This window comes from Callorhinchus milii, unplaced genomic scaffold (assembly GCF_018977255.1).
Source record: "Callorhinchus milii isolate IMCB2004 unplaced genomic scaffold, IMCB_Cmil_1.0 Scaffold2, whole genome shotgun sequence".
In the NCBI taxonomy this organism is placed as follows: domain Eukaryota; kingdom Metazoa; phylum Chordata; class Chondrichthyes; order Chimaeriformes; family Callorhinchidae; genus Callorhinchus; species Callorhinchus milii.
Genome location: NW_024704743.1, coordinates 31483466 through 31510354, shown reverse-complemented (window position 1 = coordinate 31510354; position 26889 = coordinate 31483466). Strand labels below are relative to the sequence as shown.

General features: G+C 41.7%; 1 protein-coding gene across 7 annotated transcripts in view; it reads right to left on the bottom strand.

Moving 5' to 3' along the window:
• Positions 1-229: 229 nt before the first annotated feature.
• Positions 230-26889, bottom strand: part of mboat1 (membrane bound O-acyltransferase domain containing 1) — a 58753-nt gene continuing 32093 nt past the window's right edge. For all 7 annotated transcript variants that reach the window (XM_042332527.1, XM_042332529.1, XM_007903161.2 and 4 more), the window contains 9 exons: positions 26686-26741; positions 18042-18096; positions 15941-16124; positions 14910-15102; positions 10653-10756; positions 7082-7146; positions 5187-5319; positions 3731-3882; positions 230-1577 (listed from right to left, as the gene is read on the bottom strand). In XM_042332527.1, the coding sequence (XP_042188461.1) occupies positions 1421-1577; positions 3731-3882; positions 5187-5319; positions 7082-7146; positions 10653-10756; positions 14910-15102; positions 15941-16124; positions 18042-18096; positions 26686-26741 (1099 nt within the window). In that variant the 3' untranslated portion in view covers positions 230-1420. The remainder of the gene's footprint in view (positions 1578-3730; positions 3883-5186; positions 5320-7081; positions 7147-10652; positions 10757-14909; positions 15103-15940; positions 16125-18041; positions 18097-26685; positions 26742-26889) is intronic.

The following is a 26889-nucleotide window of genomic DNA, read 5'->3' as shown; positions in this document are numbered from 1 at the left end:
CCGAACCCTGTATCATTAATACAATACAAAATTACACTTGTATTGCACCGTTCACTTCGGGCAGACATCCCAAGGCACCAATATACAAGAAAATGGGTACAATACACCTCCCATCTTGCAAACAAATGTCAATCTGGCTTCCAGAGTTTCTTCATTATCGCTGCAAAAGGCTCAGTGTAATGAGTACAAAACTTTCCTGCTGCAATAAAGTAAGGCTTTGGGGTGCCAATTGAAATAAATAAGTGGCTTTATTTGCAAAACTTTTGCCAAACAGCAGAAATGTTGTGTAATAAAATACACCAGTGTAACAGTGCTGAACGCTCTTACTTAGAAGTACCTGGATTCAATGGAAAACCGGAACAGAGGAAAACAACAACACAAACTTATTGCAATTTTAGAGTCCACACGTTCAGTGTATTCACTGTAACAACTGTAATGATTCTCAGTCAATTAGTTGTAGCTTCACAGCCACTCTACCTCAGGCCTTTTGAAAGGTTCTCGCTTCCCTCCTGTGCACCCCTGATCCTCGTTTCTCCTCTCGTTTCCAGTCGAGACCCACAGTGACAAGAAGTGTGCTTACGTGCACATTACCAGTGCAGGCTGCGAGGTTTAATTGAGGAAATTCTCACCTTACCTGAACGCACAGTTCCCATTTTGCTTCTCCGCCCCAGCCCTGCCCCACCACCCCCTAACCTGTGAACGAAGCAGACTCTCATTGTTCCACAGATTAGACTGACCCCCGATATTCAGAGATTGGACCATTGATTAAAAAAAAATCAATGAGTTAAAAAGAACGATGGGGCTTAATTCCTTACCAGAAAATCACTTATGTTCCTGTGATTTGTGGTCTGGGGAGAGAGCAAATGCTACAACAGATCAGCATGAACTATGACAAATTACACAGTGAGAGCAATAACAGTACAATTTGGCTGAAGATGTTTTGAACAATTACTCAATCAGCCATCAAGACCTTGTCTCTCCAACAATTCTCAGGTTGCTGATTGCTGAGATTCATTATATAAACGTAACGCCCACAAGACGAAATTGTCCGTAAACTGCCTAGGACAATAATAAACTTTTTTTTATATATATAATAAAAAGCTATTCACAACAAGTTACAATTAAAGTAATGTCTGTAATCTGCAGACTGATTATCCCAGGCTCGAGTTCTGGTGGTAGCACATTGTAAGAGAGTGTCAGGAGACTGCTCAATGCAGGGATCTCTGTATAGTATAGACAGGACATCAACGTAAACTTCATTAAACTATTCCATTCCTTTAAAACCACTTTAAACAATACACTATGAGCATGATGTCCAAACCAATTAAATGGTTATTTTCTCTCTCCTCCTCCTTCCCCCTTTTCCTCACAACTTCAATTTGGTCCGAGACCCAATTTGTAATCCTTCAATTGTGCTGAGTTACTTTATCTTCTCATCCAGCTGAGGATCGAGGGTCTCATTGGCAGGTTTGATGTCTGGTTGCCTTTCTGTTTTTTGATCAAAGTGGTATCTCAGCTTGGTTGGCAGAACCAGCAGCACAAGAAGACACACGATGTGACCGTAAAAGTACATCGATCTTAAAAACAAAACAAAAAATGTATAATTATTACAAAAAAATAATAAATTGTATTCAGCCGGCATCACCCACAACATTGCACAGAGTGTGCATTCCATTCTGGACGTGGAAATTTCCATGTGTAGGTGGGATACCCAAGTGGAGCTTTGACTGGATATTCTTAAGCATGGTGATGGGCTTCAATCCGTGTCAAGACGGTGAGCTGAACAAAAAAAATGGTCTCAACCTTGCCTACAGTCAGCCCCACCTCTATAAAGCGATTCAAGATGTTACTCCACACAATGGACTCAATATAATTGCTGTTAAGTTACTGTTGTTGCAGTACAGTTCTCAAAGGGTGAGGTCTGCAAACTGTCCGATGTCAAATACACTGAGCGACTCTGAAAGGGTTAGATATTGCTCATCAGGGAGCATGCTTCACTCAGTTTGGGATCAGCTCTCTTTTCAAAGAGCAGAATTCACAAAGCCTGAAAATGTGACAGGCAGCCAATTTGTAGCGTTGTCTTTGGGTTATAAATAGAAAGTGATTTTAGACCGTCCACTGGATTTTAAATCCAATTAAGAAGAAAGGAATTTAGAACAAGGCACCTCCTCCATACCTCAGTTCCACAACTAAGGTCAAAAATAAAGCACATTGAAAATTAATTTCCTTTAAAACCAAAATCCTATTTTCCCTACTAGCGGCCTGGAATGATAGAGCTTGTTTACACCAGAGTCAAACATAATCCACTTTGTAACTTTCACGGTAAAAGTGTAGAAATCTTTCCTTTTTTGAGGGGAAGTGGAGGGAAGGGAGAAATAATCTGCTAACGTATTTTAATTTACCAGGATTAAAATAACTAACTAACTCCGATAATAAGAATAATCCTTGCATTTGATATAGGTCCTTATCATGTCTTCGAGACGTCTCAAAGCGCTCCACAGAATATACTGTAAAGTGAATTGACTGTATATATTGTGGGCAAAACCCGTCAGCCAATTACGCACATCAGTGTCCCACAAACGTGGGATTGAGTGACCAAATTATTATTTTATTTATTTAAAATTCAGTGAAATAGAATAAGGACTTGAACAAAATTCCAACAAATATTACAGCAGTGAATAACATATTTTATATATAACGCCTATATAACTTTCTTGCTCCCCCTTAGTGATATCATCCACAGACGTGGGATCAATTTCCACATGTATGCGGGTGATACCCAATTCTACCTCTCTGCTCCACCTTTGATTCCAGGGCCACTGCTGTGCTAACAGAATGTCTGTCAGATATCAAGTCCTGGATGAGAGCTAACTTTCTTCAGTTAAACATCAACAAGACCGAGGCTCTCCTGATTGACTTCCGTCAGCGCCTCCTCACCTCAGGCGCTGACAGGATCACCATCCATGGTTGCACACTCCACCTTACTAAGCCAGTCCAGAACTTTGGCATCTTGTTGACCCTCAACTATCCTTTCTATCCTATATCTGCCATGACCTGTTCTGCTTTCCCCCACCTCCGCAACACCGCCCGGCTCCGCCATTGCCTCACCCCTCAGGCCACCAAAACCCTTATTCACAGTTATCACATCTAGGCTTGACTACACCAACTCCCTGCTTGCCAGCCTTCCCAACTCTTCCCTCCACAAGCTGTAGATCATCCAGAACTCTGCAGCTCATGTCCTCTCCCACACGAGGCGCTGTGACTCCATCACTCCCACCCTTGCCCAGCTCCACTGGCTTCCCATCACACAGAGGATATAGTTCAACATCCTGGTGCTCACCTTCAAAGCCCTCCATGGTTTTGCTTCCCCCCCAACTCTGCGACCTCCTAACTCCCTACCATCCTGCCCGCTCCCTCCGGCCTTTTTCATGTCCCCCGCCTCACTCGCCCCACCTTCAGCCACTCTGACCCCACCCTCTGGAACTCCATCCCGCAGTCCCTCCGCCTCACCCCCTCCCTTGCCTCCTTCAAGACCCATCTCAAGACCCTCCTTTTCGACTGTGTTTTCGATCGCCCTCCTTCTCCCCTGCCCTCCACCCTCCCCGATCCCAACCCCCAGCTCGGGCCTGAAACACTGTCTGTCCAGCGCCTTGGGACGTCCTTCCGACGTGAAAGGCGCTGTACAAATGTAATTTTGTTGTTGTTGTAAAAGAACAGGTTCCCCACTTACTTGTAGAATCGGATGGTGGGACCCACAGCCAGCAGCAGGAAAGGTGCTGCAGTGTAAGAGATGACCAATTGGGTGGTGGCCCATGTGGCAATGTCATAAGCAACTTTCTTTGTCTTGGAAGAAAGGAAGTAATGTCTGAAGTTTCTTCTCACCTGAAAGAGGGAGCAGAGGAGGAGTAGGAGGAGGAGAAGTAGGAGAAAGAGGAGGAGAGAAATCAAACAGAACCTTGGTCCAATGATTGAAGAATATAAAGCAATTAGTTATTATACTGATTAAGCTTGTGTACAGAGTCAATGAGGTTGGGGAGAGGTAATTAAATAATAACTAAAGAATCCTTGCATTTGATATAGCGCCTTATCATATTGTTGAGTCGTCTCAAAGAGCTTCACAGAATACACTGTAAAGTGAATTGACGGTGTATTTTGCGGGCGAAATGCGCTGCAAAAATTTTTTTGCAAAAGGACCTACCTGCCAAACACACTCTACTCAGACGTCAATCTCATTTCACTTCATGGTTGTTTGTGGGACAATGCTGTGCACATTGAAAGTTTGCCCACAAAACTCACAGTCGCTCCACTTTACAGTAAATCCTGTGAAGCACTTTGGGACGTCTCGACGATGTGATGTGGCGCAATTGGCTGCCGCGTTTCGCCCACAAATATATGGTCAATTCACTTTACAGTCTATTGTGTGAAGTGCTTTGATACTTTGATAAGACATGAAAAGCGCTATATCAAATGCAAGAATTATTATTATTATTATTATTATACCAAATACAAGGATTATTTCCAACTTTCAATGCGTCGGTCTGTTGCCACAGGAGGTGGCTGGCAGGCGGTCGTCTAATAAAAATGATGAATCGCATCTCTTCCTGCTGAACAGTGTTGTATTACTGCTAAATGCTGAATCAAAATATTGCTCATGTTCAGCATAGCGCAATATGTCAAAACGCTTCAAAGCACTTCACACACTGCGATACTTCAAGACGTACGATTTATGATGTATGATTTATGTAGGCAGAACGTGGCAGTTCATTTGAATAAGAAACGTCCCGAACAGTAATCAGATGAACGACTAATTGATCTGGTTTCTTTTTAGTGAATCTGGAAGAGGGATGAACGTCAGCCAGGATGCCAGGGGACCTCGGCAGTTCTTTTGTCAAAGTCGTGTCGTGTGATCTTCCATAACCATTAAACTTATCACAACAGGCGGACTGGACCTTAATGCAACATCTGATCAAAAGAACAGCACCTCCAACTGTACAGCACACTTTAGTTAATGCATCAGGTTACATTGTGAGCTCAAGCCCAGATGAGTGATTCAAACACACAACCTTCTAACCCAGAGATGAGAGTGCCTCAAAATATCTGCAAACACATGTTTTTTTTTGCAATCCCGAGGGATGATGTACTGCTGCCAGCCTGCAGCCTTCCTGAAGGTAGCCAAGGGTACTCACCGTTCTTGCTGCCATTGTGACAGGAATCGCAGTGATGAAAGTGAAGTAATAACCTGGGTACACTCCGTGCCACACAGCTGAAAGCATCAGTGTCAGAGGTATGCGGTAGTTGGAAAGTCGATCGTAACAGATGCTGAGGAAAACACAAATACGGGCAGTTTAAGATGAACACAGACTCTTAAGAGCTCTTTGGAATAATTCACTCTTGCTCCCTGAAACCACCTCAGCTCAAGAGAATATAATCACAATGTCACAGTCACTATAAATCCAATACATTTGTGATCTTTTCTCTCCATGGCTGTGACATCCTTTACATAATGAGGTCTCCATTCTGACTACCAACAATAACTACATCAGCTCCTGACACAAAATAATGATCCCTGCTTTTGAAATAGTGCCTTATGTGTCAGGAACTAAGTACTTCACAGAGATTTCTGCAAAGTGGAGTGATTGTGTTTTTACAATAATAATAATCCTTGTATTTGATATAGTGCCTTATCACATCTTCGAGACGTCTCAAAGTCCATCACAGAATATACTGTAAAGTGAATCGACTGTATATTTTGTGGGCGAAACAAATTTATTTTCTGGTAAATAAATGCTGGTAAACACCAGAATTTATTTTCTCTGGTTGGCTAGGACATCGGCAGAAACACACTTCTCTTTTTGAATAGTGCCATGAGATCTTTAATACCCATCTGACCAGGCAGACAAGACCTCAGTTTAATCCAAAAGACGGCACCTCCAACAATGCAATGCTCCTCCCAGCGCTGAATTAGAGTTTGAGTCTAGACTATGAGCTCAAAGGCCTGACATGGAGCTTGAACCCATAATCTTCGGACTCAGAGACAACCTGCTGAGCCAGTCTGACACAATAAAATCAGAATATGGCTTATCAGAAAATAGGAAAGGTGAATAACCTACACAATAATCTTTACCTCACCCCTACCAGAGTCCAAATCTCTGCTTGAGATGTGGTTTTGTAACATGCAACTTCCCTTTCACACCTTATTTGCAAAAGCAAATTATTAAAAAATATCTTTGCTGTTTGATGCAGGAGTATCGTGTTAAGAAAAGGGGATAGGAATGTATAACATGTCACCAAGTAGGTGATGCAACAAGAAACTATTTAGGGTTTCAAAGAGGAACCAGATACGTTCAGAAAACTGGACGCAGATTTGGAATTTTTGGTCTGGGAGGGAACAGTCTGGAACTCCATTTACAACACTTTGATGCCAACTTAGACTCAATAAACTGGTGTTATCATGTCACAGCACTTAAACAGGAAATACAAGATTAGCGAGCAATGGTGCTTGAGCAAGAAGACTTTGTTTTAAGTTTTGTAAATTAAGCAAATTGAATAAATAATAATAATCCTTGCATTTGATATAGCGCCTTATCACGTCTTCGAGACGCCTCACAGCACTTCACAGAATATACTGTAAAGTGAACTGATTGTACATTTTGTGGACGAAGCTCAGCAGCCAATTGTGCACAGCAGTGTCCCACAAACAGTCGTGGATTGAGTGACCATTTTTTTGAAGGAGTTATTACTCCCGGAAAAACGATTCACCAATCAACTGGGTTCCTACTTACAGCTAGGTAATCAGGGGCATGTGGAGTAAGAAAGCTTGCCCAACATTTCGCCCTGCCAGGAATCATCTAACCAACGTCTCTCGCTTGCAAGGCGAGTGCTCTAACCACTGAGCTACAGGGTTCCTCAGGAAGTTGCACAGGATTATTCAGGAAGTTGCACAATCATGACAGAGGAATTAAATCAAAGTTAGCTAAAGTCATATGGGGACACATATCCTGCCTTATTTGCAATACTCAGGTTATAATATACAATAAAACTATTAGTAACAGGTTTACAGGCCAGGTTAAATTTTACTTACCTCTTTAGCCAAAATAAAGTTTGAATGTTCCAATTGTCTAAACACATCTTAAAGCTCGTTGCAGTCTAGGAGTGGAAAACATGAAAAGAGTCAATAACCTGGAGAAAGAAAGTTTCCTATCAGTATCAAAGAGGGTGAAAAAACAAACTCCCTCCATAAGGTCTTCAGATACAGGGCACTCTCCATTTCAGAAACAATATGTTGTGCGCAAATTGGCATCCCCAAGGTCCAGTCTGCCATTGGCCAGGTATGAATCTGCAATCTTATTTCTACAGTGCAGTGTTTCTACTCACTAGACCACCAGAGGGAGACCTACACAACAGTACTGGGTGGTGTATTGGCAAGGCACTGTGAAGCTTGCTTTCTGGTTACAAGTAATCAAGGTGCTGCTGAAGAGCAAATTGGTTCTCAAGCTTGGAAAGCATTTGAGCACAGAGATGACAAAGAGAACCCTACAGGTTAGGTTCTGTGAAAATTCTTACTTGCAAACATTTGGCACAGCCTTACAGTGTGGGAGAACATTTCTGACATCGCGAAAATGACTATGTGCTATTATTATTTTACTCCTCTGTTCAAAATGATCTGATTTAAAATCCCATCTCAAAATCTCTGAATTTCATTGGCGCTGTCTTTGGGCTCCCATTCTGTCTCTGTAAAGCACAATGAAAAGTTTTCCTATGTGAAAGGTGCTATAGAAGTGGAAGTTGTTTTTCTTGATAGCTTCCAGCATTATTCAAAAAAAAGTACTTTTGCATCAGTCTAGAAATAGCACAATACGTGTCTGCTCCAGTTTTTACTTACATAGCTGATACAATCTCACAAACCTATGTAAATTCAAATCACACTCAGACACATAGGCAGATCAGATCAGATAATACTGCACAAAGGTGGAATTCTTTGCACTAGATGTCCACCAATTGTCCTGTTGGTTATGTGGCACAAGGTCTCAGCACTGAATCTTCAGACCAGGAGTTTATAATAAAAATAATAATCCTTTTATATGATATTGCGCCTTATTTGATATGGGTTACAGGTTTGGGAGGTGATCTCAGCTGGAGCAGTTGCTTGGGGCATTACAGTTGGGCTCAGCACCCTTGGGTTGGGGGTCGGGAGAGGTGGGTGGGAGAAATCATAGAGTAATAGTGATACGGCACGGAAACAGATCAATTGTTTCAATTAGTCCATGCCTGTGTTTATATCCCGCGCAAGCGTCCCTCATTTTCTACTACTCATTTCTGAGGGCAACCAAAATGATTGAGGGGATGGAGAGACTGGAACTAGGAGAAGCGATTGGATAAACTGGGCATGTTCACACTGGAGAAGAGAAGGTTGAGTGGCGATATGATTGCGGTCTATAAGATTCTGAAGGAAATAGATAAGGTAGAACACGATGAGCTGTTTTGTACAGAACAGTAGAACCAGATAACACGGCCTGCGATTGAAGGGGGGTAAATTCAGAAACAAATCTGCGGAAACACTACTTCCGTGAGCGACTGCCAGTATGGTAGAAGGTGATCTAGGTGGACCTTGAGTCTTCTTTCGCCTAGCAAACTTATGTTCTTATGCACTTCAAGGGGATCTATTTTGCACTAGGTGTAAACCACATGTAAATGTACTAATCTCATGTATACAGAGGGATTTTCAGATATTATTAATGCGACAGCCTGGCTCAGTTGGTAACATTCCACTTAGCGCCTGGAAGCCATATATTCGAGGCTGACACTCCATTGCAGTGCTGCGGGTGTGCTGCATTGTCAGAGGTGCTGTTCTTTGTATGAGAGGTTAGACCAAATCCCGTCTGCCTGTCCAGGTGGACGTTGAAAGATCCTACGGCACCACTCAAAAAGATAAGGGAGGTTCTCCTGGTGTCATGGCCAAAACTGCTCGAATAAAATTGGTCATTCACACCATGGCTGTTGGTGGGTCATTGCGGTACGCAAACTGCTGCATTCACCTACAAATACACAGTCACTCCACTTTACAGTAAATCCTGTGAAGCGCTTTGGGATGTCTTCCCAACGTGAAAAGCCTCCCAAATGCAAGGATTATTACAACAACAACAACAGCAACAAGATTCCATTTATAAAGCGCCTTTCACGTCAGGAGGACGTCCCAAGGCGCTGCACAGTTGGGTCATGACCCGAGCAGGGGGGGAATGGTCAGGGTGAGGGGAGGGAAGGGAGGGAGCGAGGAGGGGGGAAATGGTCAGGGTGAGGGGAGGGAAGGGAGGGAGCGAGGAGGGGGAAGAGAGTCGAGAGGAGAGCTGAAGGCTCGGTCAAAGAGAAGTTAATAACATAATAAGAATAATAACAATATTATTATTGTTGTTATTGTTTAAAAATTTAGATCTACCACTAGGCATCTCATATTTATACCTACTCATTTTGGCCTCTCCAAGAAGTGGAAACAGCACATCGACATCTACCTATCGACTCCTTTCATAATCTTAAATACACAGGCAGGGATCCTGCTTCTGATCACTATCCAGATACAAGGTGCTGGAGGATTTGCATGTGTGAGGACAGGATCGAGCTCGGCTGTGATAACAAGGCAATCAAATAGCTTGCCAACATCGGCTCACGCATATGGAAGAACAGCAACTGGGACCAGGTAATGGAGTGTGCCTGGCACTCGTACCTCAGCTAACAGAATTCAGTAACCATAATAATGAAAAAAAATCCTTACATTTGGTATAGCGCCTTTCAGGTCACGATATCTCAAAGCGCTTCACAGGATGTAACGTAAAGTGTAGTGGCTGTATTTGGAGGTGAATACCAGCTGCCAATGCCCGAGAAACAGCTGTTAGGTGAGTGACTAATTTTATTTGGGGGGATTGTTGACACTGGGAGAAACTCCCTTCTCTTTTCAAGTAGCACCACGGGATCTTTAATGTGCGACTGGAAAGGAGGATGGGGCCTTAGTTCAACCCCTCAACTGAAAGATGGCACCTGTAACAATGCAGCACACCCACAGGACTGCACTGGGGTGTCAGTTTGGATTGTGAGCTCAAAGACTCAATGTGGGGCTTGAACCCGAACCTTCTGACCCAGATGTGAGATTTTACATAGTATTGTGGCAACAGTTAACTATTTCACAAGCAACAAGCTTACCTCCAGTATAAAGATAATTAATTGGCCATACGCACTGAATTATTTACAAAACAAATTTCCCCTGAACCGTTCAGTTTCGTTTGCGTAACTCACAGTAGAGGCCAAAATAGTCATATTTGGAAACAGAAGCTGGAGAGAAATGTCACTTACGCAAAGGGAGATTTTGCAATTTTATAATCCTTTAATGTATCAAGATTTAATCCTTCTCTGTCTGACGAAGCCCTCCGTTTATCAGATTGCAACTGTAGAGGTGCAACTACAGCAGCAAATAGAAGAATCAACTCAACTGGTAAAGTTTGAAGGAATCCCAGCCCCTGCTCTTTCCTATGTACATTAATATTTAGGGATTGCATTTAGATGGTTTGGTTTCAACTAACATGGCGCAGTCTTTCGCAACTGATTTACACAGTGTACAGTTTATGCAGGGATCTTAGACCACATTTGCACACTATAACACTCACCTCAATATTCCAAATGTTTAAGTTTGAGATCAAGTCCCAGCGAAAGTTGCCATTTTCATCAATCCCATTGAAACCATAGCCAGCAGCATTGTTGATCGCATCGGCTAAAAGAGAAAAAGGGAAGCAAATAGCCCTTATTGATGATTGTCTACTCAAGCATTAAAAACAGAATATCTAGATATGCAATTGTAAGTTCATGAGAGTGGAAACAATCCAAATGTTCAAGATGCCAGTCAACACAACTGCATTGGAGAAGCACTGAGGTGCATGTCTGCACAATGAGCATTTTACTGCTAGGATCTGTGGAGTAGGATCAGGAAATACCAATTCGATTCTTTCCTCTCTCTTCCCCCTCGCCCCCATCACCACCATGAACACTACCAGTGACACGTCGAGGAACTGGGAGGAATTGGGAGGAATTGTAGTTCATCTCGAGTTGTCTATTTATGTGATGCTTAGCATGCTACTTTGTTGTGAACCTTTACTGTGAACCAGAACAGAAAAAAAAGGATTTCTTGCATTGATATTGGACTTTATTTTTATGTGGCTGCTTTCACCCTGCTCCTGACGTATCAGGTCACCTGCTATCTTCAAGCACTTTTCACTCCACAGTGAAGCAAAACCTTCCTAAGCAGTATTAGGTCACAGCTCCATTGAATTGGGTAGAAATTCCACCAATGGTCTCGATTATAGAGCAGTGCAACGCTGTGTACAAATTGCCTTTCGCATTCACCTACAAAATAGTCACTACACTTTACAGTAAATCCTGTGAAGTGCTTTTGAGATGTTTTGACAATGTGATAGGTGGTACGACCAATGTAAAGATTATTATTATATTTCAGAGCATTCAGAATTTAACAAATTCTTAAATACATGTTAAATTTTGAAGCTGATTTATCTGGAAGTTATTTAAACATATTTTTAAAAAATGGCTTTAAAGTTAAGATCAAATTCAATGGAGGCAGAATGCATAAAATAAAATAACCTTGACTCTTTTGAGTAATAAACACCATCATAGACTAGTTGGGCCAACTAGCCTTTTCAGTGCTGTACATTCTTTAGAAATTGGTAAAGATGATAAATGATGAGTAAGATGAGTAAATCTGGATCCTGGTGGAATTTCCCTCCCCCAAATTTTGTAAAGCCTAAAAGATTAATATTTGAGCTCTCTAAATCTTGTGGGCGTGTGAAAGATGTGAGAAACCATGTGACTTGAATGAAGATACAAATGTTCTCTGAGCACTAAAATATAATAATAATCCTTGCATTTCATAGAGCCTTATCACATCGTCAAGACATCTCAAAGTGCTTCAGAGGATATACTGTAGAATGGTGTGACTGTATGTATTTTACAATAATAATAATCCTTGTATTTGATGTAAAGCCTTATCACGTCTTTGCAATGTCTCTAAGTGTTTAGCAGAATACACTGTAAAGTGAATTGACTGTAATATTATGTGGGCAAACACGGCAGTCAATGTTCGCACAGCAATGTCCCACAAACAACTATGGAATGAGGGACCAATTTTATTTGGGATTTGTTGGCCAGGACACCGTGGGAAACTACCTTCTCTTTTCAAATAGTTCTATGGGATCTTTACCATCCATTTGAATAAGCAGATGGGCCCTGGTTTTAACGTCTTATCCGAAAGACGGCACCTCCAACAATGCAGCATGTCCCAGCACTGCATTGGCGTGTTATCCCAGATGATATGGGTTAAAAATCCCAATATGGGGCTTGAACCCACAACCTTCTAACTCAGGAGGCGAGAGTGCTACCAACTGAGCCAGGCTGAAACACACACACACACACACAGACACATTTGGAGGAAACTGAAGATTACTGTAAATTACCACACTGATACAAAAACCTCCAAAAGTTGCCAACGTTTTACAAATCATTCCTTTCAAAACAGTCTTTCAAACTTTTTGCTTCTTTTCATTAGGATTACAATATCATACAGGAAATTCCTCTTGGAAGGAAAAAAAATTGGTTACTCACTTCAATTTTTTGTAAACATTTCAATGTAATAATTTACAGTTGGAATTAAATTAGACATTGCTAATTAGATACTATCAAATTTGACCCTTCCCCCAGACCCAGACCTGGTACAATCTAGTCTATTGTATACCCGATCCCTCCCATAACCCTCCTCAGGGCAAACTTTGCATAAAGTCAACAACAACTCCCATTTCTACAACGTCATTCACATAAAAGAACATCAAAGCTCTTGACAAAATGAAGTGACAGACATGGAGAGATTTGAAGCTGATCAAATGCAGAATCAAAGAGATACTATAATTATAAGGAGGATTTTGAAGCCAGGAAGAGAGGCAAGATCAAGTTAGGTCTAGAGGAGGTTTCCAGAGGACAGTGCACAGTGGGCTACAGACCACGCACAAACAGAGAAGCAAAGAGTGATGATGGACCATACCTCACAATATTCCTCCATCCCAATACCTCCTCCAGGCACATGTATGCAGATGACACCCAAATTTACTTCTTTTCCTCCAGCTGCGACTCCCAGTCCGCTGATGTCCTGTCAGCTTGTTGGACAGACATCAATGCCTGGATGAGCGCAAATTTCCTGCATCTGAATGTCAGCGAGACAGAAGCCATGTGGGTCTGAACTCTTCAACCTCCCTGGGCTCTCCCTCAGACTCATTGAACCCGTGTACAATTTAGGCGTCAGGTTCGATCCCCAGCTTTCCTTTCTACCCCACGTCCATTCCCTGACCAGAACCGCTTTTTTACAACACAATCACATTGCCCGCCTCGTCTGTACCTCACAACAACAACAACAAGATTACATTTGTATAAATTGTATAAACGGAGAGGACGTCCCAAGGCACAACCAAAGCAGCCAAAACTCTCGTCCACACCTTCCTGGCCGGACTATTCCAATGCCCTCCTCGCTGGTCTCCCCAAGTCCACGTTACATAATATTCAAAACTCTGCCACCCACACAAAACTCTGTACCCCCATCACACCAGTCCTTGCCAGACTCCACCGGCTCCCAATTACCGCACAGATCGATTTCAAGATCCTCTCACTCGTTTTCAAATCCCTTCATGCCCTCATACCTCCCTACCTTTCTGACCTGCTTAGCCTCCTACCGCCCCCAACTCCACCACGCACTGCCACTGGACTCCTGTTTGTTCCTCATCCCCTCCATCCCACTATCGGTGGCCATACCTTCAGCCACTACCCCCCAAAAATTTGGAACTCTCTCTCGCAATCCCACCGCCTTGCCCCCTCTCTCCCCACGTCCAAAACCCGCCTGAAGACCTTCCTTTTTGATCGTGCTTATGGTCACCTCCCCTCTCCCTCTCTCCCTGGCTTGGGATCAGACTCCGCCACTGTCAAGCGCTCCTGGACGTCACCCCACGTGAACAGCGCTATATAAATTGCTGTTGCTGCCCCACCCCTCCTCTACCCCACACATTGGGTTACGTCCCCTTTCCTCCAATAAACAAATTCAACTTTGCGTAGCTCTACACATCAACTGGGTCCTTATAAGCGCTACCCAGCCTGATGGGCGCCATATAAATGCAAGTTGTTGTTGTTGATGTTAGGGTTGATAAATTTCTACTGTTGAAAGCAGCAAATCAGTGCAAGAGCAACTGCCGCTGATGTAAACTGGGTATGCAGCGGGGAATCCACTATTCCTCACAGTTCCTGGTTATCCACATCATAGCTTATTTTCCTAAGCTAATGTGTCACTCCTCCTTGGTTTCCTTGGCTGACCAAAACAGATCAGAGGCCCTGGGCTGCAAGATGGGGAGATCTGTAACTGGACTCACAAATAGAGATTCCTACTGGAATAAAGCGCGATGACGTAGGTTGACATGACCACCATAAACTGCACCATGTACTGCCAAACAACAAAATAATAATAATTTGATCGTTCTATCCACCACTGTCAGTGGGACACGGCTATGCACAATCGTCTGCCGTGTTTTGCCCACAAAATATACAGTCAATTCACTTTACAGTATATTCTGTGAAGCGCTTTTGACGTCTCAAAGGCGTGATAAGGCGCTATATCAAAAGTGCAAGGATTATTATTTCTGTAAACAGAATGACAGTCATGCTTTGTTGGAGATATTGCATTTTGGAATAAACTTCTTCCTCTGTAGTTGAATGATTCATGAAACTAAAGGCGGCGATTTCGTGCCACTTGAGTTAGTGTTAAAAAAGCCGCAGTATAGAGTGATTAAAAGGCATGAGAGGAAACACATCACTTCAACTCTAACCTAAAGTCCATGCAAAGTAGTACTTTGGCCTGACGGCGTTGATTGAGATGATCAGATAGCTGATTCTGGAGAAGAACGAGGCTTCACGCACAAAGTTCTCATCACTGACATACGAGATGGGAAATTTCTTCGAAATGCTCAAAAACAGAAGTGCACACACAACTGTGATAGCCACTTTTTGCACTACAGCTCTCTGGAAAAGTACAAAGAAAAAAAAACACAGAAAGTAGGTGAGGTTTTCATGGAATCCAGCATATTCCTACCACAAGTGACTTAAGCATTTGGATATAGGACAAAACAGCAAGTTTAAAGGCACAATTTAAAATCAAGTTTTTTTTGTCATAGGTTCAAAAGCAGTGAGGGAAGAGGTTATTGGTGGAGGCAGGCAATGTTGCGGAGGTAGGGGAAGGCAGAAAGGGACATGGCAAAGAACGCAAATTGAACGCAAATTGTTTTAATTTGATATCAACGCATGTGGCATTCAAATGTTCAAATGTACTAACAATGTAATTGGTTTTAAAACAATAGTTCTTTAGATATGGAAATCTCTGCCATAGATCGGCACTTGGGTGCTAGCATTCGGGTCAAGTCAATCAACAGGTTCTTCAGCCAATGCATTTGGTTAGCCATGTAAACACTGAACTGTCAAATAAAGAAAGTGGAAGTGATATGTTAAAACGTAAATCTTAGTTAGAGAGCTTGTTATTCTGGTGTCTCCCATTGAATGACAGACCGAGTGGGAACATCACATGTTCCACTTTCATAGTTTTCAAGGAGCATCTTGGGATAACAGGAGCTTTTCCTTCACTTCAAAGCAGCAGTAAACTAAAGATGATTGCTGGATTATTTGTCCAATATAAAACAATCTAAACCTTCCGGATTAATAATATCTGAACTATATTCTGTTCTTGTTGCAGGTTCCCTTCAACAAAGTCTGCAATTCCCCCATAAACCCACTTTTCATTTGGGATAGTGGCATTCCCTAAACATTCTCTCTCACTCAACCCTGCCAACTTCTCCTCTATACGTACCAATGGAGAAGGATCTGGGAGTGTTCTATAGCCTTTTTTTTTCCAGTTAATTTCCAGCAGCTTCATGTTTATATGGCTTCCTTCAATAAAAGCAATATAGTCCTTGTAATTACTAGTAGGCCCAGCCAAAATACTTAGAAAATTCAGATGGTAGCTGCAATACTGTAGAAAGGTAGGCCTTACTCTGTAAATAGAAGAAAATGGGGGAAGAAAAAGAGAAATTAAATTAAATTTAAGAAAGCAAGCAACGGCTTTGGGGTCCATTCGGTTACTTATTTGTAATTGGGAGCAGTGAAACGTTCACTAGTTTTGTGATCCAATCCATTCACTGGAGAGCATTCTATCTTGGGTTAACATAGGATCTTGTGGAGAACTGGGTCACAACCTATCAAATGAGAAGCACGGCTCTGAGGATTCCAACACAGCCAACAAATGGTGGATCCTCTGTGAATTGGATTAGAAAAAAAAGAAAAAAAGATGAAAGTTAACGCCACCTCCTCCCCAGCACCGTAGCCATTCCAAAAATAAAAAATAAAATAATTTGGCCACTCAATTCACCACTGTTTGTGGGATATTGCTGTGCGCAATTGGCTGCCGCGTTTCGCCCACAAAATTAGACAGTCAAATTCCCTTTATAGTATATTGCTTGAAGCGCTTTGAGAAGTCTCAAAGACATGATAAGGCACTATATCAAATGCAAGGATTATTATTATTATTATAACTATAACCGAGATATAGATTGTTCCACCAGACTGTTGCGTCATATTTTGGTTCCTGTGAAAGCAACCACCTCTACTTAGCAACCGCCTGCTATCAACCACCACTCTGGAACAGTCCTGATTGATCTAAACACAGGTGAATTTTTTTAATGTAGTAAGGTGTCAACAAAATCCTTACAAAAGGCTGCTTTAGTTGTCCCGAAAGTGGTTACTGAAAACAGGTTTGACTGTACATCTCATTTTCTACGATGGGATCTATTTTGCACCATGTGCTAATCACATGTGTCCAGGGGGATTAGTAGATGCTGTTAATGGGGCAATTTACAGCCAATTCTAGGCAGCTGCAATTCTCTCTCTATTGCTTATCAGCCTGGCTCAGTTGGTAGCATTCCCGATTGGAGTGTATATAATGGAATGCACACTCTCTCTCTGGAGGGACACACCCTGCTTACCTAATTCCCGAATGTTTCGGGCACTGGTTGTCGAGAATGTGAGTTGGGGTATTTTTAGGGTTTAATCCAAACTGAATTCTGGATTCTTAAATTCTACCTTAATTTGAAAACCTTTTCTGCCGTTCATAAAGACCTTTCGAAAACCGGCTTCCAAATTAAGGCAGAATTGAAAGCATTTCCCCAAATTCTGCATAATCTTATATTTTAAGACAATGGACCAAGAGAATTTCTAGGTTGCAGATGTCCAAATGCAGGCATTTTCTAACAGAAATCACATCAGGAAGTATTTCTATACACAGAGACTAATACACCCTTGAACTTGTAATCAGGAACAGTGGTTGATGGATGTTGGACTCAATTAAGAAACAGCTTAACGTTGCAGTGGAAGAAAGCATTGTGAAAAGATGAGATCAGAAGGACTGGAAGGTTTTCTTAGGGGGCCAGTTTAGTTTACAATTGTACAGCTCCTAAGAACATGGGATATTTCAGGCCTCAAATATCAGGCATGAAGTCTTCCTCAGTACAAAGCGATTTGGTGACAATGATAGAATAGGAATAAACAGATATTAGGACCCAAGCTGTGATCGACAAACTTGAAAGAAACCTTTTATAATAATAATCCTTACATTTGATATAGCGCCTTATCATGTCTTTGAGACATCTTAAAGCGCTTCCCAGAATATACTGTAAAGTGAATAACTGTATATCTTGTGGACGAAACGCGGCAACCAATTGCGCACAGCAGTGCCATACAAACAGTCATGGATTGAGTGACCAAATTATTATTTTGTTGTTTTGTTTGACGGGATTATTACCCCCCGCCAAAGCTATTCACCAATCGATTAACTTTTAAATCTGTTGTCAATTAAGTATAAATTTGGAAGTCAACTCATAAATTTGGAAGTCAACTCATAAATTTCTTTTTCCTACCTAACAGCAACGCGACTCTGTTCTTTAGTAAGATCCTCTTCTTTTCGTCCCATCCCTATTGGAAATTGAAAGAAATATATCAGTGGAAAATAGAAGATGCAAAGCACATTTATAAATACTGAGACACAATTCAAATTAATAATGCCTGGTATTGTACATGTTAACTTGATAGGTTTCTGTCCATGGGCTGGGGAACAGAGAACCCCTAAATGAAAGCTGCACAGCTTACAGCATTAGCTGACAAAAATCAACCACCAATCCAAACAAAATAAAACATGAAATTGATGTATCTGACTACTCCACTGCCAGATAAAGTAACCAGACACACCAATAATGATTTTCAAGTCCTGAAACAATTGGCTCAGTTAATAGCACTCCTGCTCAGAGTATGAAGGTTGTGGATTCAAGTCTCATATCAGGATTTTCAGCTCATAGTCTTGGCTTGGGGTGTGCCTCATTGTTGGAACTGCATCCTTCAGATGAAACATTAAACCGAGATCCCGAGGTGGATGCTGAAGGTCCCATGGCACTATTTGAAAAGAGAAGGGAGTTTCTCCCGGTGTCTTGGCTAACAATTCCCCATAAGATTGGTCATTCACTTCATGGCCTTTGTGGGACAATGGTGCACAGGTACACTGCCACATTCATCTACATTTACAGAGAAGCCTTAGCAATGAGCTGACATCAGTGCAAGTATCATTCTATTAAAATTGAGGCACTGATTTTGAAAGTTCAGTTTGTTTCCCTAAATTTATTTAAAATTATGTTAAAGCAGTTCTGAACGCGTGGCTGCCCACTGGAGTTACATGTGAGAGCAAACACCAAGACTGAAGGCAGATCCAAAATGACAGACACAATGTTAAAAGCTGAGGTGTATAATAGTGGAGCAGTGAGGGTTAAGGTGTATCATGGGTAGGGATTGGCAGTTGAGGTGTATAATCTCAATCGCCTACAAAATATGCAGTCAATTCACTTTACAGTATTTTCTGTGAAGCACTTTGAGACGTCTCAAAGATGTGATAAGGCGCTACATTAAATGCAAGGATTATTATGCAGGTGCAGGAGGAGGAGCAGTGGGAATGCTGAGGTGTACAATGGGGGAAGTAGTGTGTGATGACAGAGCAGCACACAACAAGCTCCCCTTCACCTCTTCGGGTACTTCTTTTAGTTGTGAACTGGCAAATGAAATTGAGTCAACTTTCCATTCTACATTTTTACGTAAAAAAGTTGTTGTTTGAATTACAGCAACTTGAATTTCAGGTTATGTCAGTGTGGCAGCACATTGCAAAGCTTGAAAACCAATCTCGTTTTAAGCTAAATCTCTCTTGTGGCTCGTTCAAGCTAATTATTGCGTGTCTGACCATGATAGTAATTAACAGTATTTCAATAGAATTTAATTATAGTTCAACAATACCACAAAAAAGGCTCCAATATTATGTCAGGAACCTGGTATAATTGAAGATTCCTTGAATTTCCCACAAACATAATAATCCTTGCATTTGCTAAAACACCTTTCATGTCGGAAGGACATCTTAAAGCACTTCACAGAACTCACTGTAAAGTTCAGTGACTGCACGTTTTTCAGTCTTTGTTTAATAGGGACCAGTGCGAGATACAAATGCACGACATGAAAGGCTCTATACAAATGTAATTTTGTACTGTAAAGGAATACGATAGGGACCAATGTTAGATACGGAGTATATAATGGGGACAATTGTGAGGTACAGAGATTTGTATTTTGAATATTTCAATTGTACTTGAAGTTCACCTACAAAATACAGTAACCTTGTGAGACGTAATGAATTTCCCAGCACAACTATAAATGTATCATTATTCCGCATATGTACAATATGTACGTCAGTATGGCTCAGTTGGTAGCACTCTTGCCTCTGAGTCAGAAGTTATTGGCTCAAGCCACATGTTGGGATTTGGAACTTATATAGTCTACACTGAAACTCGAATGCAGTGCTGGGGGTGTGCTCCATTTTTGGAGGTTCCTTTCTTTGGATGAAATGTTAACCGAGATCTTGTCTGTCTTTTCAGATCCAGGGTACTATTCGAAAAGAGATAAGAGTTTCTCCCGGAGCTCTGGCCAGCAATCCCCCAAATAAAACTAGTCATCACTTTACGGCTGTTTATGGGACATTGTTATGTGCCTTGTTCACCCACCAAACATATAGTTGCTACAGTTTACAGTATATCCTGTGAAGTACTTTGAGACGTCCTTCCGATGTGAAAGACATATATAAATGTAAGGATTATTATTATTTTATAGGTTACTTGGTAAATCTAATTAAAATGCATCAAATGCAAGGATTATTATTATTATATTATTATATTATTATTATAATTTGATAACTTTCCCAAACCTTCCTCAACCTTTAAATATAACCTTGGCCAATTATGCCTCTTAAAATCTGATAACACATACGTTTTGTTGCCAAGAACAGTATCACCAAAACAAAACATTGGCAGTGCATCAATTTTGTAACCTGAATAAACTTAAAGCGGCTGTTTGTAAAGGCATATTTGTCAGCCTATTTGTCGGTTGGTAGTATTCTCTGAAGGCAGATGGTTGTAGGTTCATACCCTACGTCCAATAGTACAATAGTACTGTACAGTCACTACTCTCAGACTTGGGTTCAAATGCGTTTGAATGCAAATGCCCTATAATGTTACCAATGCAAACCAAATGCTTCCTTCTTTAGCTGCATTGAAATGCAAATCCAAATGTGTTGTCTCCAAATGCATTTACAAGTACATATAGAATGCTGGTTTAATGATTGAATAGAAAGCACCACTAACAACAACTTGCATGTATATAGCAAGTTGTACCCAGCGTAGCGTCCCAGAGCGCTTCTTGTGGTCACAAAGTTTTTGGTACAAAAGCATTGTGACGTATATCTGAGTGTGATTGTGTTGTGACTAAATGCCACCTGTCACCTGAAGTATCAGTTATTTGGATTTCAATGCAGATGCTTTTAGATTTGGACCCAAGTCTCCTTTACAATCCACAAAGTGCTATGAGGCGTTTCGATGACGAAATAAGGCCACTTTCAACTGTAAGGATTGTTATTATTAGAGAAAAGAAAGGCTTTCTCTTCTACTGTGCCTATAATCACCTTCCCACTCCCCCCAGCTTGGCCTCGTGCTCCGCCCCAGTCAAGCGCTCTGCGACACTACCCTGCACGAGGAGCGCTATATAAATGCAAGTTGTTATTGTTGTTGAGAGCATTCCCTTTCTATCTGGCTAATAATAAGGTCTAACACCTGGTATTCATAAATAGGAGTCACAGTTGCTGATAACTAGATGTTTGTCATTGCAATCTGACACAATCTACTGTTGGAGCTACTAATACAGCTGTGGTTACCAGTTAGTGAATCCTGCTACAAGTATCATGTTTTCACTGGTTGGTGCAAACACAAAGGAAAACATTTGCTCTTGTGACAGTTTTTTTTGCTGTCCCATGGGTCCAGTGGTTGTTTTCAACCCTCATCTCATGAGAGGTCACAGAAACCATTAACAATGATCCAGCACAAGAGTGAAAACGTAGCACACATTGCAGTAGGATGCTTCCCTCTCAACGAACACCTCTTCCAGACTCAGAGGCTGGAGAGGTAGCTGGTAGCTGAGAGGTAAATAATCCTTAAACAATAATTCTTACATCCCAGGTCCACCGATACTCTGTACTCTTGTTGTCAGGCATCAAGGCCTGAATGAGGGCCAACTTTCTGCAGCTGAATGTTGACGAGACAGAAGCCATACTCCCTGGCTCCCATCAACATCTTTCCTGCGGCTCTGACCTTCTTAACCTCCCCGGCCTATCCTCCAGACTTACCAAATCTGTGTGCAACCTAGGTGTCAGGTTTAATCCCCAGCTGTCTTTCCTATCCCACATCCCATCCCCAGCCACGACCGCTTTTCTCCACCTCATTGTCCTCATCCCCAACAAAGCCGAAACCCTCAATTTTTCCAGTGCCCTCCTCGCTGGTATCCCCAGCTCCGCTACTCATAAAATCCAATTAATTCAAAACTGCCGCCAGCATCCTCACTCGCACCAAACTCCGTACCTTGATCACCCCAGTCCTTGTCAGGCTCCACTGGTTCCCGATTGCAGAATGGATCGATTTCAAGATCCTCAACTCATGCATGATTCATTTCATGCCCTGACACCTCCCGACCACTCTGACCTGCTTATACCCCACTCCACTAACTACCTGCTTTGCTCAATTTGCTACGTTTTCCTGCATGTCCCTTGAATCTTTCACTTCATACCACTGGCAGCCTTCAGTGCTTTCAAGTCACTGCACCCCAAAACTATGGAACGCTCTATGTCAATTCCTCCACCTCGCTGGTCTTCAGATCATGCCTGAAGACCTTCCTTTTTGACGATGCCTATGGTCACCTTCACCTGTCCCTGGCTCAGCATCAATCTCCACAACTGTTAAGTGCTCTGAGATACTACCTTGTGTGAAGGTATAAATGCAAGATGTTGTTGTTATAATAATAATCTTTACATTTGATATAGCACCTTATCATGTCTTCGAGAATATACTGTAAAGTGAATTGACTGTATGTTTTGAGGGTGAAACGCAGCAGCCAATGTGCACAGCAGTGCCCCACAAACAGTCGTGGATTGAGTGACCACATTTTTTCTTTTTTTTAAAAAAAAGGGATTATTACCTCTGGAAAAGCGATCTGCCAATCGACTACCAACCAGCAGGTCACTTAATACTCACTATTGTGAGCTGGGGCTCTCAGGCAGTGGTACAGAACAAAGAAATCTCACCAGCCCACAAAAGTAAAGAGAGACTTATTTATTGTATTTATTCTAAAGTGTCGTGACTATGTATTTTTTTTAATAGGCGAACATGGTCGACAATTTGCACACAGAAATGTCCCACATACAGCCATGAAGTGATGACCAATTTTATTTCAGGATTTGTTGGCCAGGATATGGGAGAAACTCCTTTGCCTTTACAAATAGTGCCATGGGATCTTTAACATCCACCAGTACCTCACTTTAAATGTCTCATTTGAAGGGTGACACCTTCATCAACACACCTCTCCCCCACACTGCATTGGTGTATTAGCATTGACTACAAGTTCAAAGTCCCAGTATGGGGCTTGAACCTACATTCTTCTGACTCATAAGCAAGATTGCCATCAACTGAGCCAGTTAACACACACACAACACACACAGAGGTAGGACCGGCTGGGAGGGCAGTGTGTTGCCATAACTGCATTATTCAGTGGAGAAGTTGAGGGATGGGGAAAATAAGGCGTTAAATGTTCCACATCAACCAAAAGTTCCAAAGAGTTCCAGAAGTATGGAAACAGGCCAAAAGCTGTGCACAACAGCTGCTGAATGTAAAGTTAAATTCCAGCTTGCGTTCTGTTCTTCGAAATGTCAAACTCGGCGAATGGAAGAACTTGAATTTTAAAAGCGTCTTATGCCGAAATGACTCAAAACACTTCACGGAGAATTATTGTCAAGTGCAGTTGGGGGAGAAGGTTATTTGTGAGCAAACATGGCAGCCATTTAAGACAGCGAAGTTCAACAAACTGCTATGAAGTGAATGAACAATTAATCTGGAGGATTGTTGCCCAAGATCATAGTCTGTGATTCCCATACGGCTTCCCCCTATGTATTCTTGTAACGTGAGCCAACTGAAGGGGAGCATCCTGCCAGAACTGGAAGCTTAGGCTCTTGTAATCGAGCGCAAATCACAATTCCAGCCACACTAACTGCACTGATGTCACCTCTGCCATCAATTAAAACCTAAACCTATATTTGATGGCAGGTCACTTAATATTCGCGATTGTGGGCGTTACAGAACAAAAACATCTAGCCAGCCCACATTCTAATCATATTCCTTGTTCTTTGAGATGACAACTCAAAATCGCCAAAATATCTCAAATCTCAAGTGCATAATTATGGACAAATGCAGTAACTGGTTTTGTTGGCAAATGTGGCGATAATTAAGTGAATATTGTCCAGAGCATTGCTGGCGCGGAGAAACTCTTCTGTTTTTGAATTTATGCCGTTTGAATCTTTAGCATCCACCTATACTATCCACCTCTCCACCATTGCTCGTTCATAAATCCTGAAGCAGAAATGGCTTTGGTCGAGAAAGAGAGGTCAGTGATTGGGGGGAAAAAAAACAGCAAACTACAAGGCTGCCAGGAAAACTATTTAACAGCAGCCAGCACCTGTCGACATACTTCAATCCGAGAGCCACATAAGCTCAAGACGTCTCTGGAAAACGTAGATGTGAGCAAACAAGGGCGAGCATCAGGAAATCATGCCAAAGGATATAAATCGTCTGTTCAGCACCACCCATGAGTGCTCCTTCCGCTAAGAAACCAGAAATAACCTGCAGTGAAGAAGCAGTAGAGCCTGGGGAGAGAGATGAGTTATTTGCTAAGAGGCCAATAAAGAGGAATTCTTTTCAAGTAATATTCCACAATTGAGAAGGTTCATTGAAAAGTGAATATTTAATTCCAGATCAGACCTGGGGTTTGTGAGAAGACTGAAGGTGACAAAATGTAGCAGAAGAGTCAAGAGCAAGGTTTTTTCCAGAACGAATGTAGAGGTTGGCCAAAAAAAAATGCCTGTCCATTCCTTGGATAATATAATGTAATATAATAATCATTGGGGAGGATAGATAATTATTTAGGGAGGACAAGCTTGCAGGGTTATGGAGAAAGCGGGGGAATGGGATTGCTTTGGGTAGATCTTTTCAAAGAGCCGGCACAGACACGATGGGCCGAATGGCCTCCTTTAGTGCTATATAATTCTATGATCCTATGATTGGATTTAATATAGCATCCATAACATCAAAGGTACGAAACGGGTAATGCTGTCAATCAGATTGTATTTATAGGCAACCAACCACACAGCATATGTGCCACAAACAGGCGGGAACTAATTGACCAATTTATCTTGGTCACGTTAGTTTGCCGGAACACCAGGAAATTACACTGCAAAGTTGTTACTGCAATTTTTGAGCATGCACAAATTGCCTGCTCATTTGCCTAATAAACAGATTCACTGGGGTGTTCTCCTGGTATGAAAGACGTTACATCAAATGCAAGGATTATTAATAGGATTTATATATTTTACATAAATAATGCTTTCTGTATTCTCACTGGGGTTGCTCTTTGTAAGGTCTGACGGAAAAAAATAAGGAAACTGGCAACAGATGAGATCGAAGGGAATCTTCTACAATATTCAAGCTTATGTNGGGGGGGCGTGGATTTAAAAAAAAATGTCCCACAAACTCATCTGTACAAGGGTTTTCCAGGGTGGGTGGCTAAAGATGTCTTCGCGACGTCTCAAAGCGCTTCACAGGTTATACTGTAAAATTAATTGACTGTATATTTGTGGGCGAAATGCAGCAGCCAATTGCACACAGCAGTGTCCCACAAACAGTCATGGATTGAAGTGACCAATTTATTATCTTTTTTTTTCTTGAGGGATTATTATCAGGCGTGTGGAATAAGGAAACTTGCCCAAGGTTTCGCCCTGCCAGGAACTGAACCCAGATCTCTCGCTTGCAAGGCGAGTGCTCTAACCACTGAGCTACAGGACTCCACAATGGAGACATTCAGGGATGTTTCTTCCATCAGTGCATCATTGTGCTTCTCAGTGAATGGAGAATGTTTGACCAGTGAAGATTAATACAGAAATTATATCTTGCTAATTGAGTTAAGAGGAAGTATTTTTGAAGAGAAAGTACTCCTTCTGACCAATTTCTAGTCACTGTCTGCACCAGGAATTTGGGTTGGAAACAGAAATTGCTCGAACTTAAACGCAATAAAACTCTCTGCCGAGTTTTAATTCATGCGTTAGATGCAACATTCATTTCCTGAACAGGCATCAGAAATATAAAGCAAAACCGCAGAAGCTTGGTTCTGGAGACGTTCGGAGGAAAGTTAAAGACTGGTGGCAGACTCATCTCCGGGTCTGAAGATTGTGTGTGTTCAAGCCCCAAGTTAGTACGTGAGCTCAGAGTCTGACACTCCAGTGAAACGCTGTCAAAAGTGGTGAGTTCTCGGATATGCGGTCCTGCAGATGGAACACTGAACTGAGATCAGGTAAACATTATTTGAAAAAGAGAAGTGATTCTCCAGGCCAGCAATTTGCAAGATTAAATGGTCATTCACCTCGCGACTGTTTGCAGATTATCGGGAGGTACCGTCCTTCAGATGAGACATTAAACTGAGATCTCATCTGCCTGTTCAGATGGACGTTCAAAAAGAGAAGAGAGATTCTCCCAGTGTCCCGGCCAACAATCCCCCAAATTAAATTAGTTACTCACTCTATAGCTGTTTGTGGGACATTGTTGTGCGCAATTAGACTGCTGCATTCATCTGCAAATACACAATCACTCAACAGTAAATCCTATGAAGCGCTTTGGACGTCTTCCTGACACGAAAGGAGCTATACTAAAGGATTATTATTAACATTATTATTGTTATTAACATAAATAGCTGCTGCATTTACCTATAAAACTGTCACTGAGTTTAAAAGTAATTCTACGCTAAGTAGTCAAACATTTTAACATAATAAAGTGCCAAAAAATAACACTTTGCTTTTTTACAGATTACTGGCCTGACAGAGTGCTGTCCAATCCTTACCATCATGCAGTTGAAAGGCAAGGCTGGTGATTTTCTGGGTGATGATCATCAATGGCCTGGAAAGTAAAGTAAAAATAGCGTTAGATTTCAGAATTAATGCTGATACCGTGGAATCTCACAAATTAGGTCAGCAAACGGACAGAGGAATTTTGACCACGTCAGGTGGCTGACCTCAATAATGAAGAAACAATCCACAACAAAACA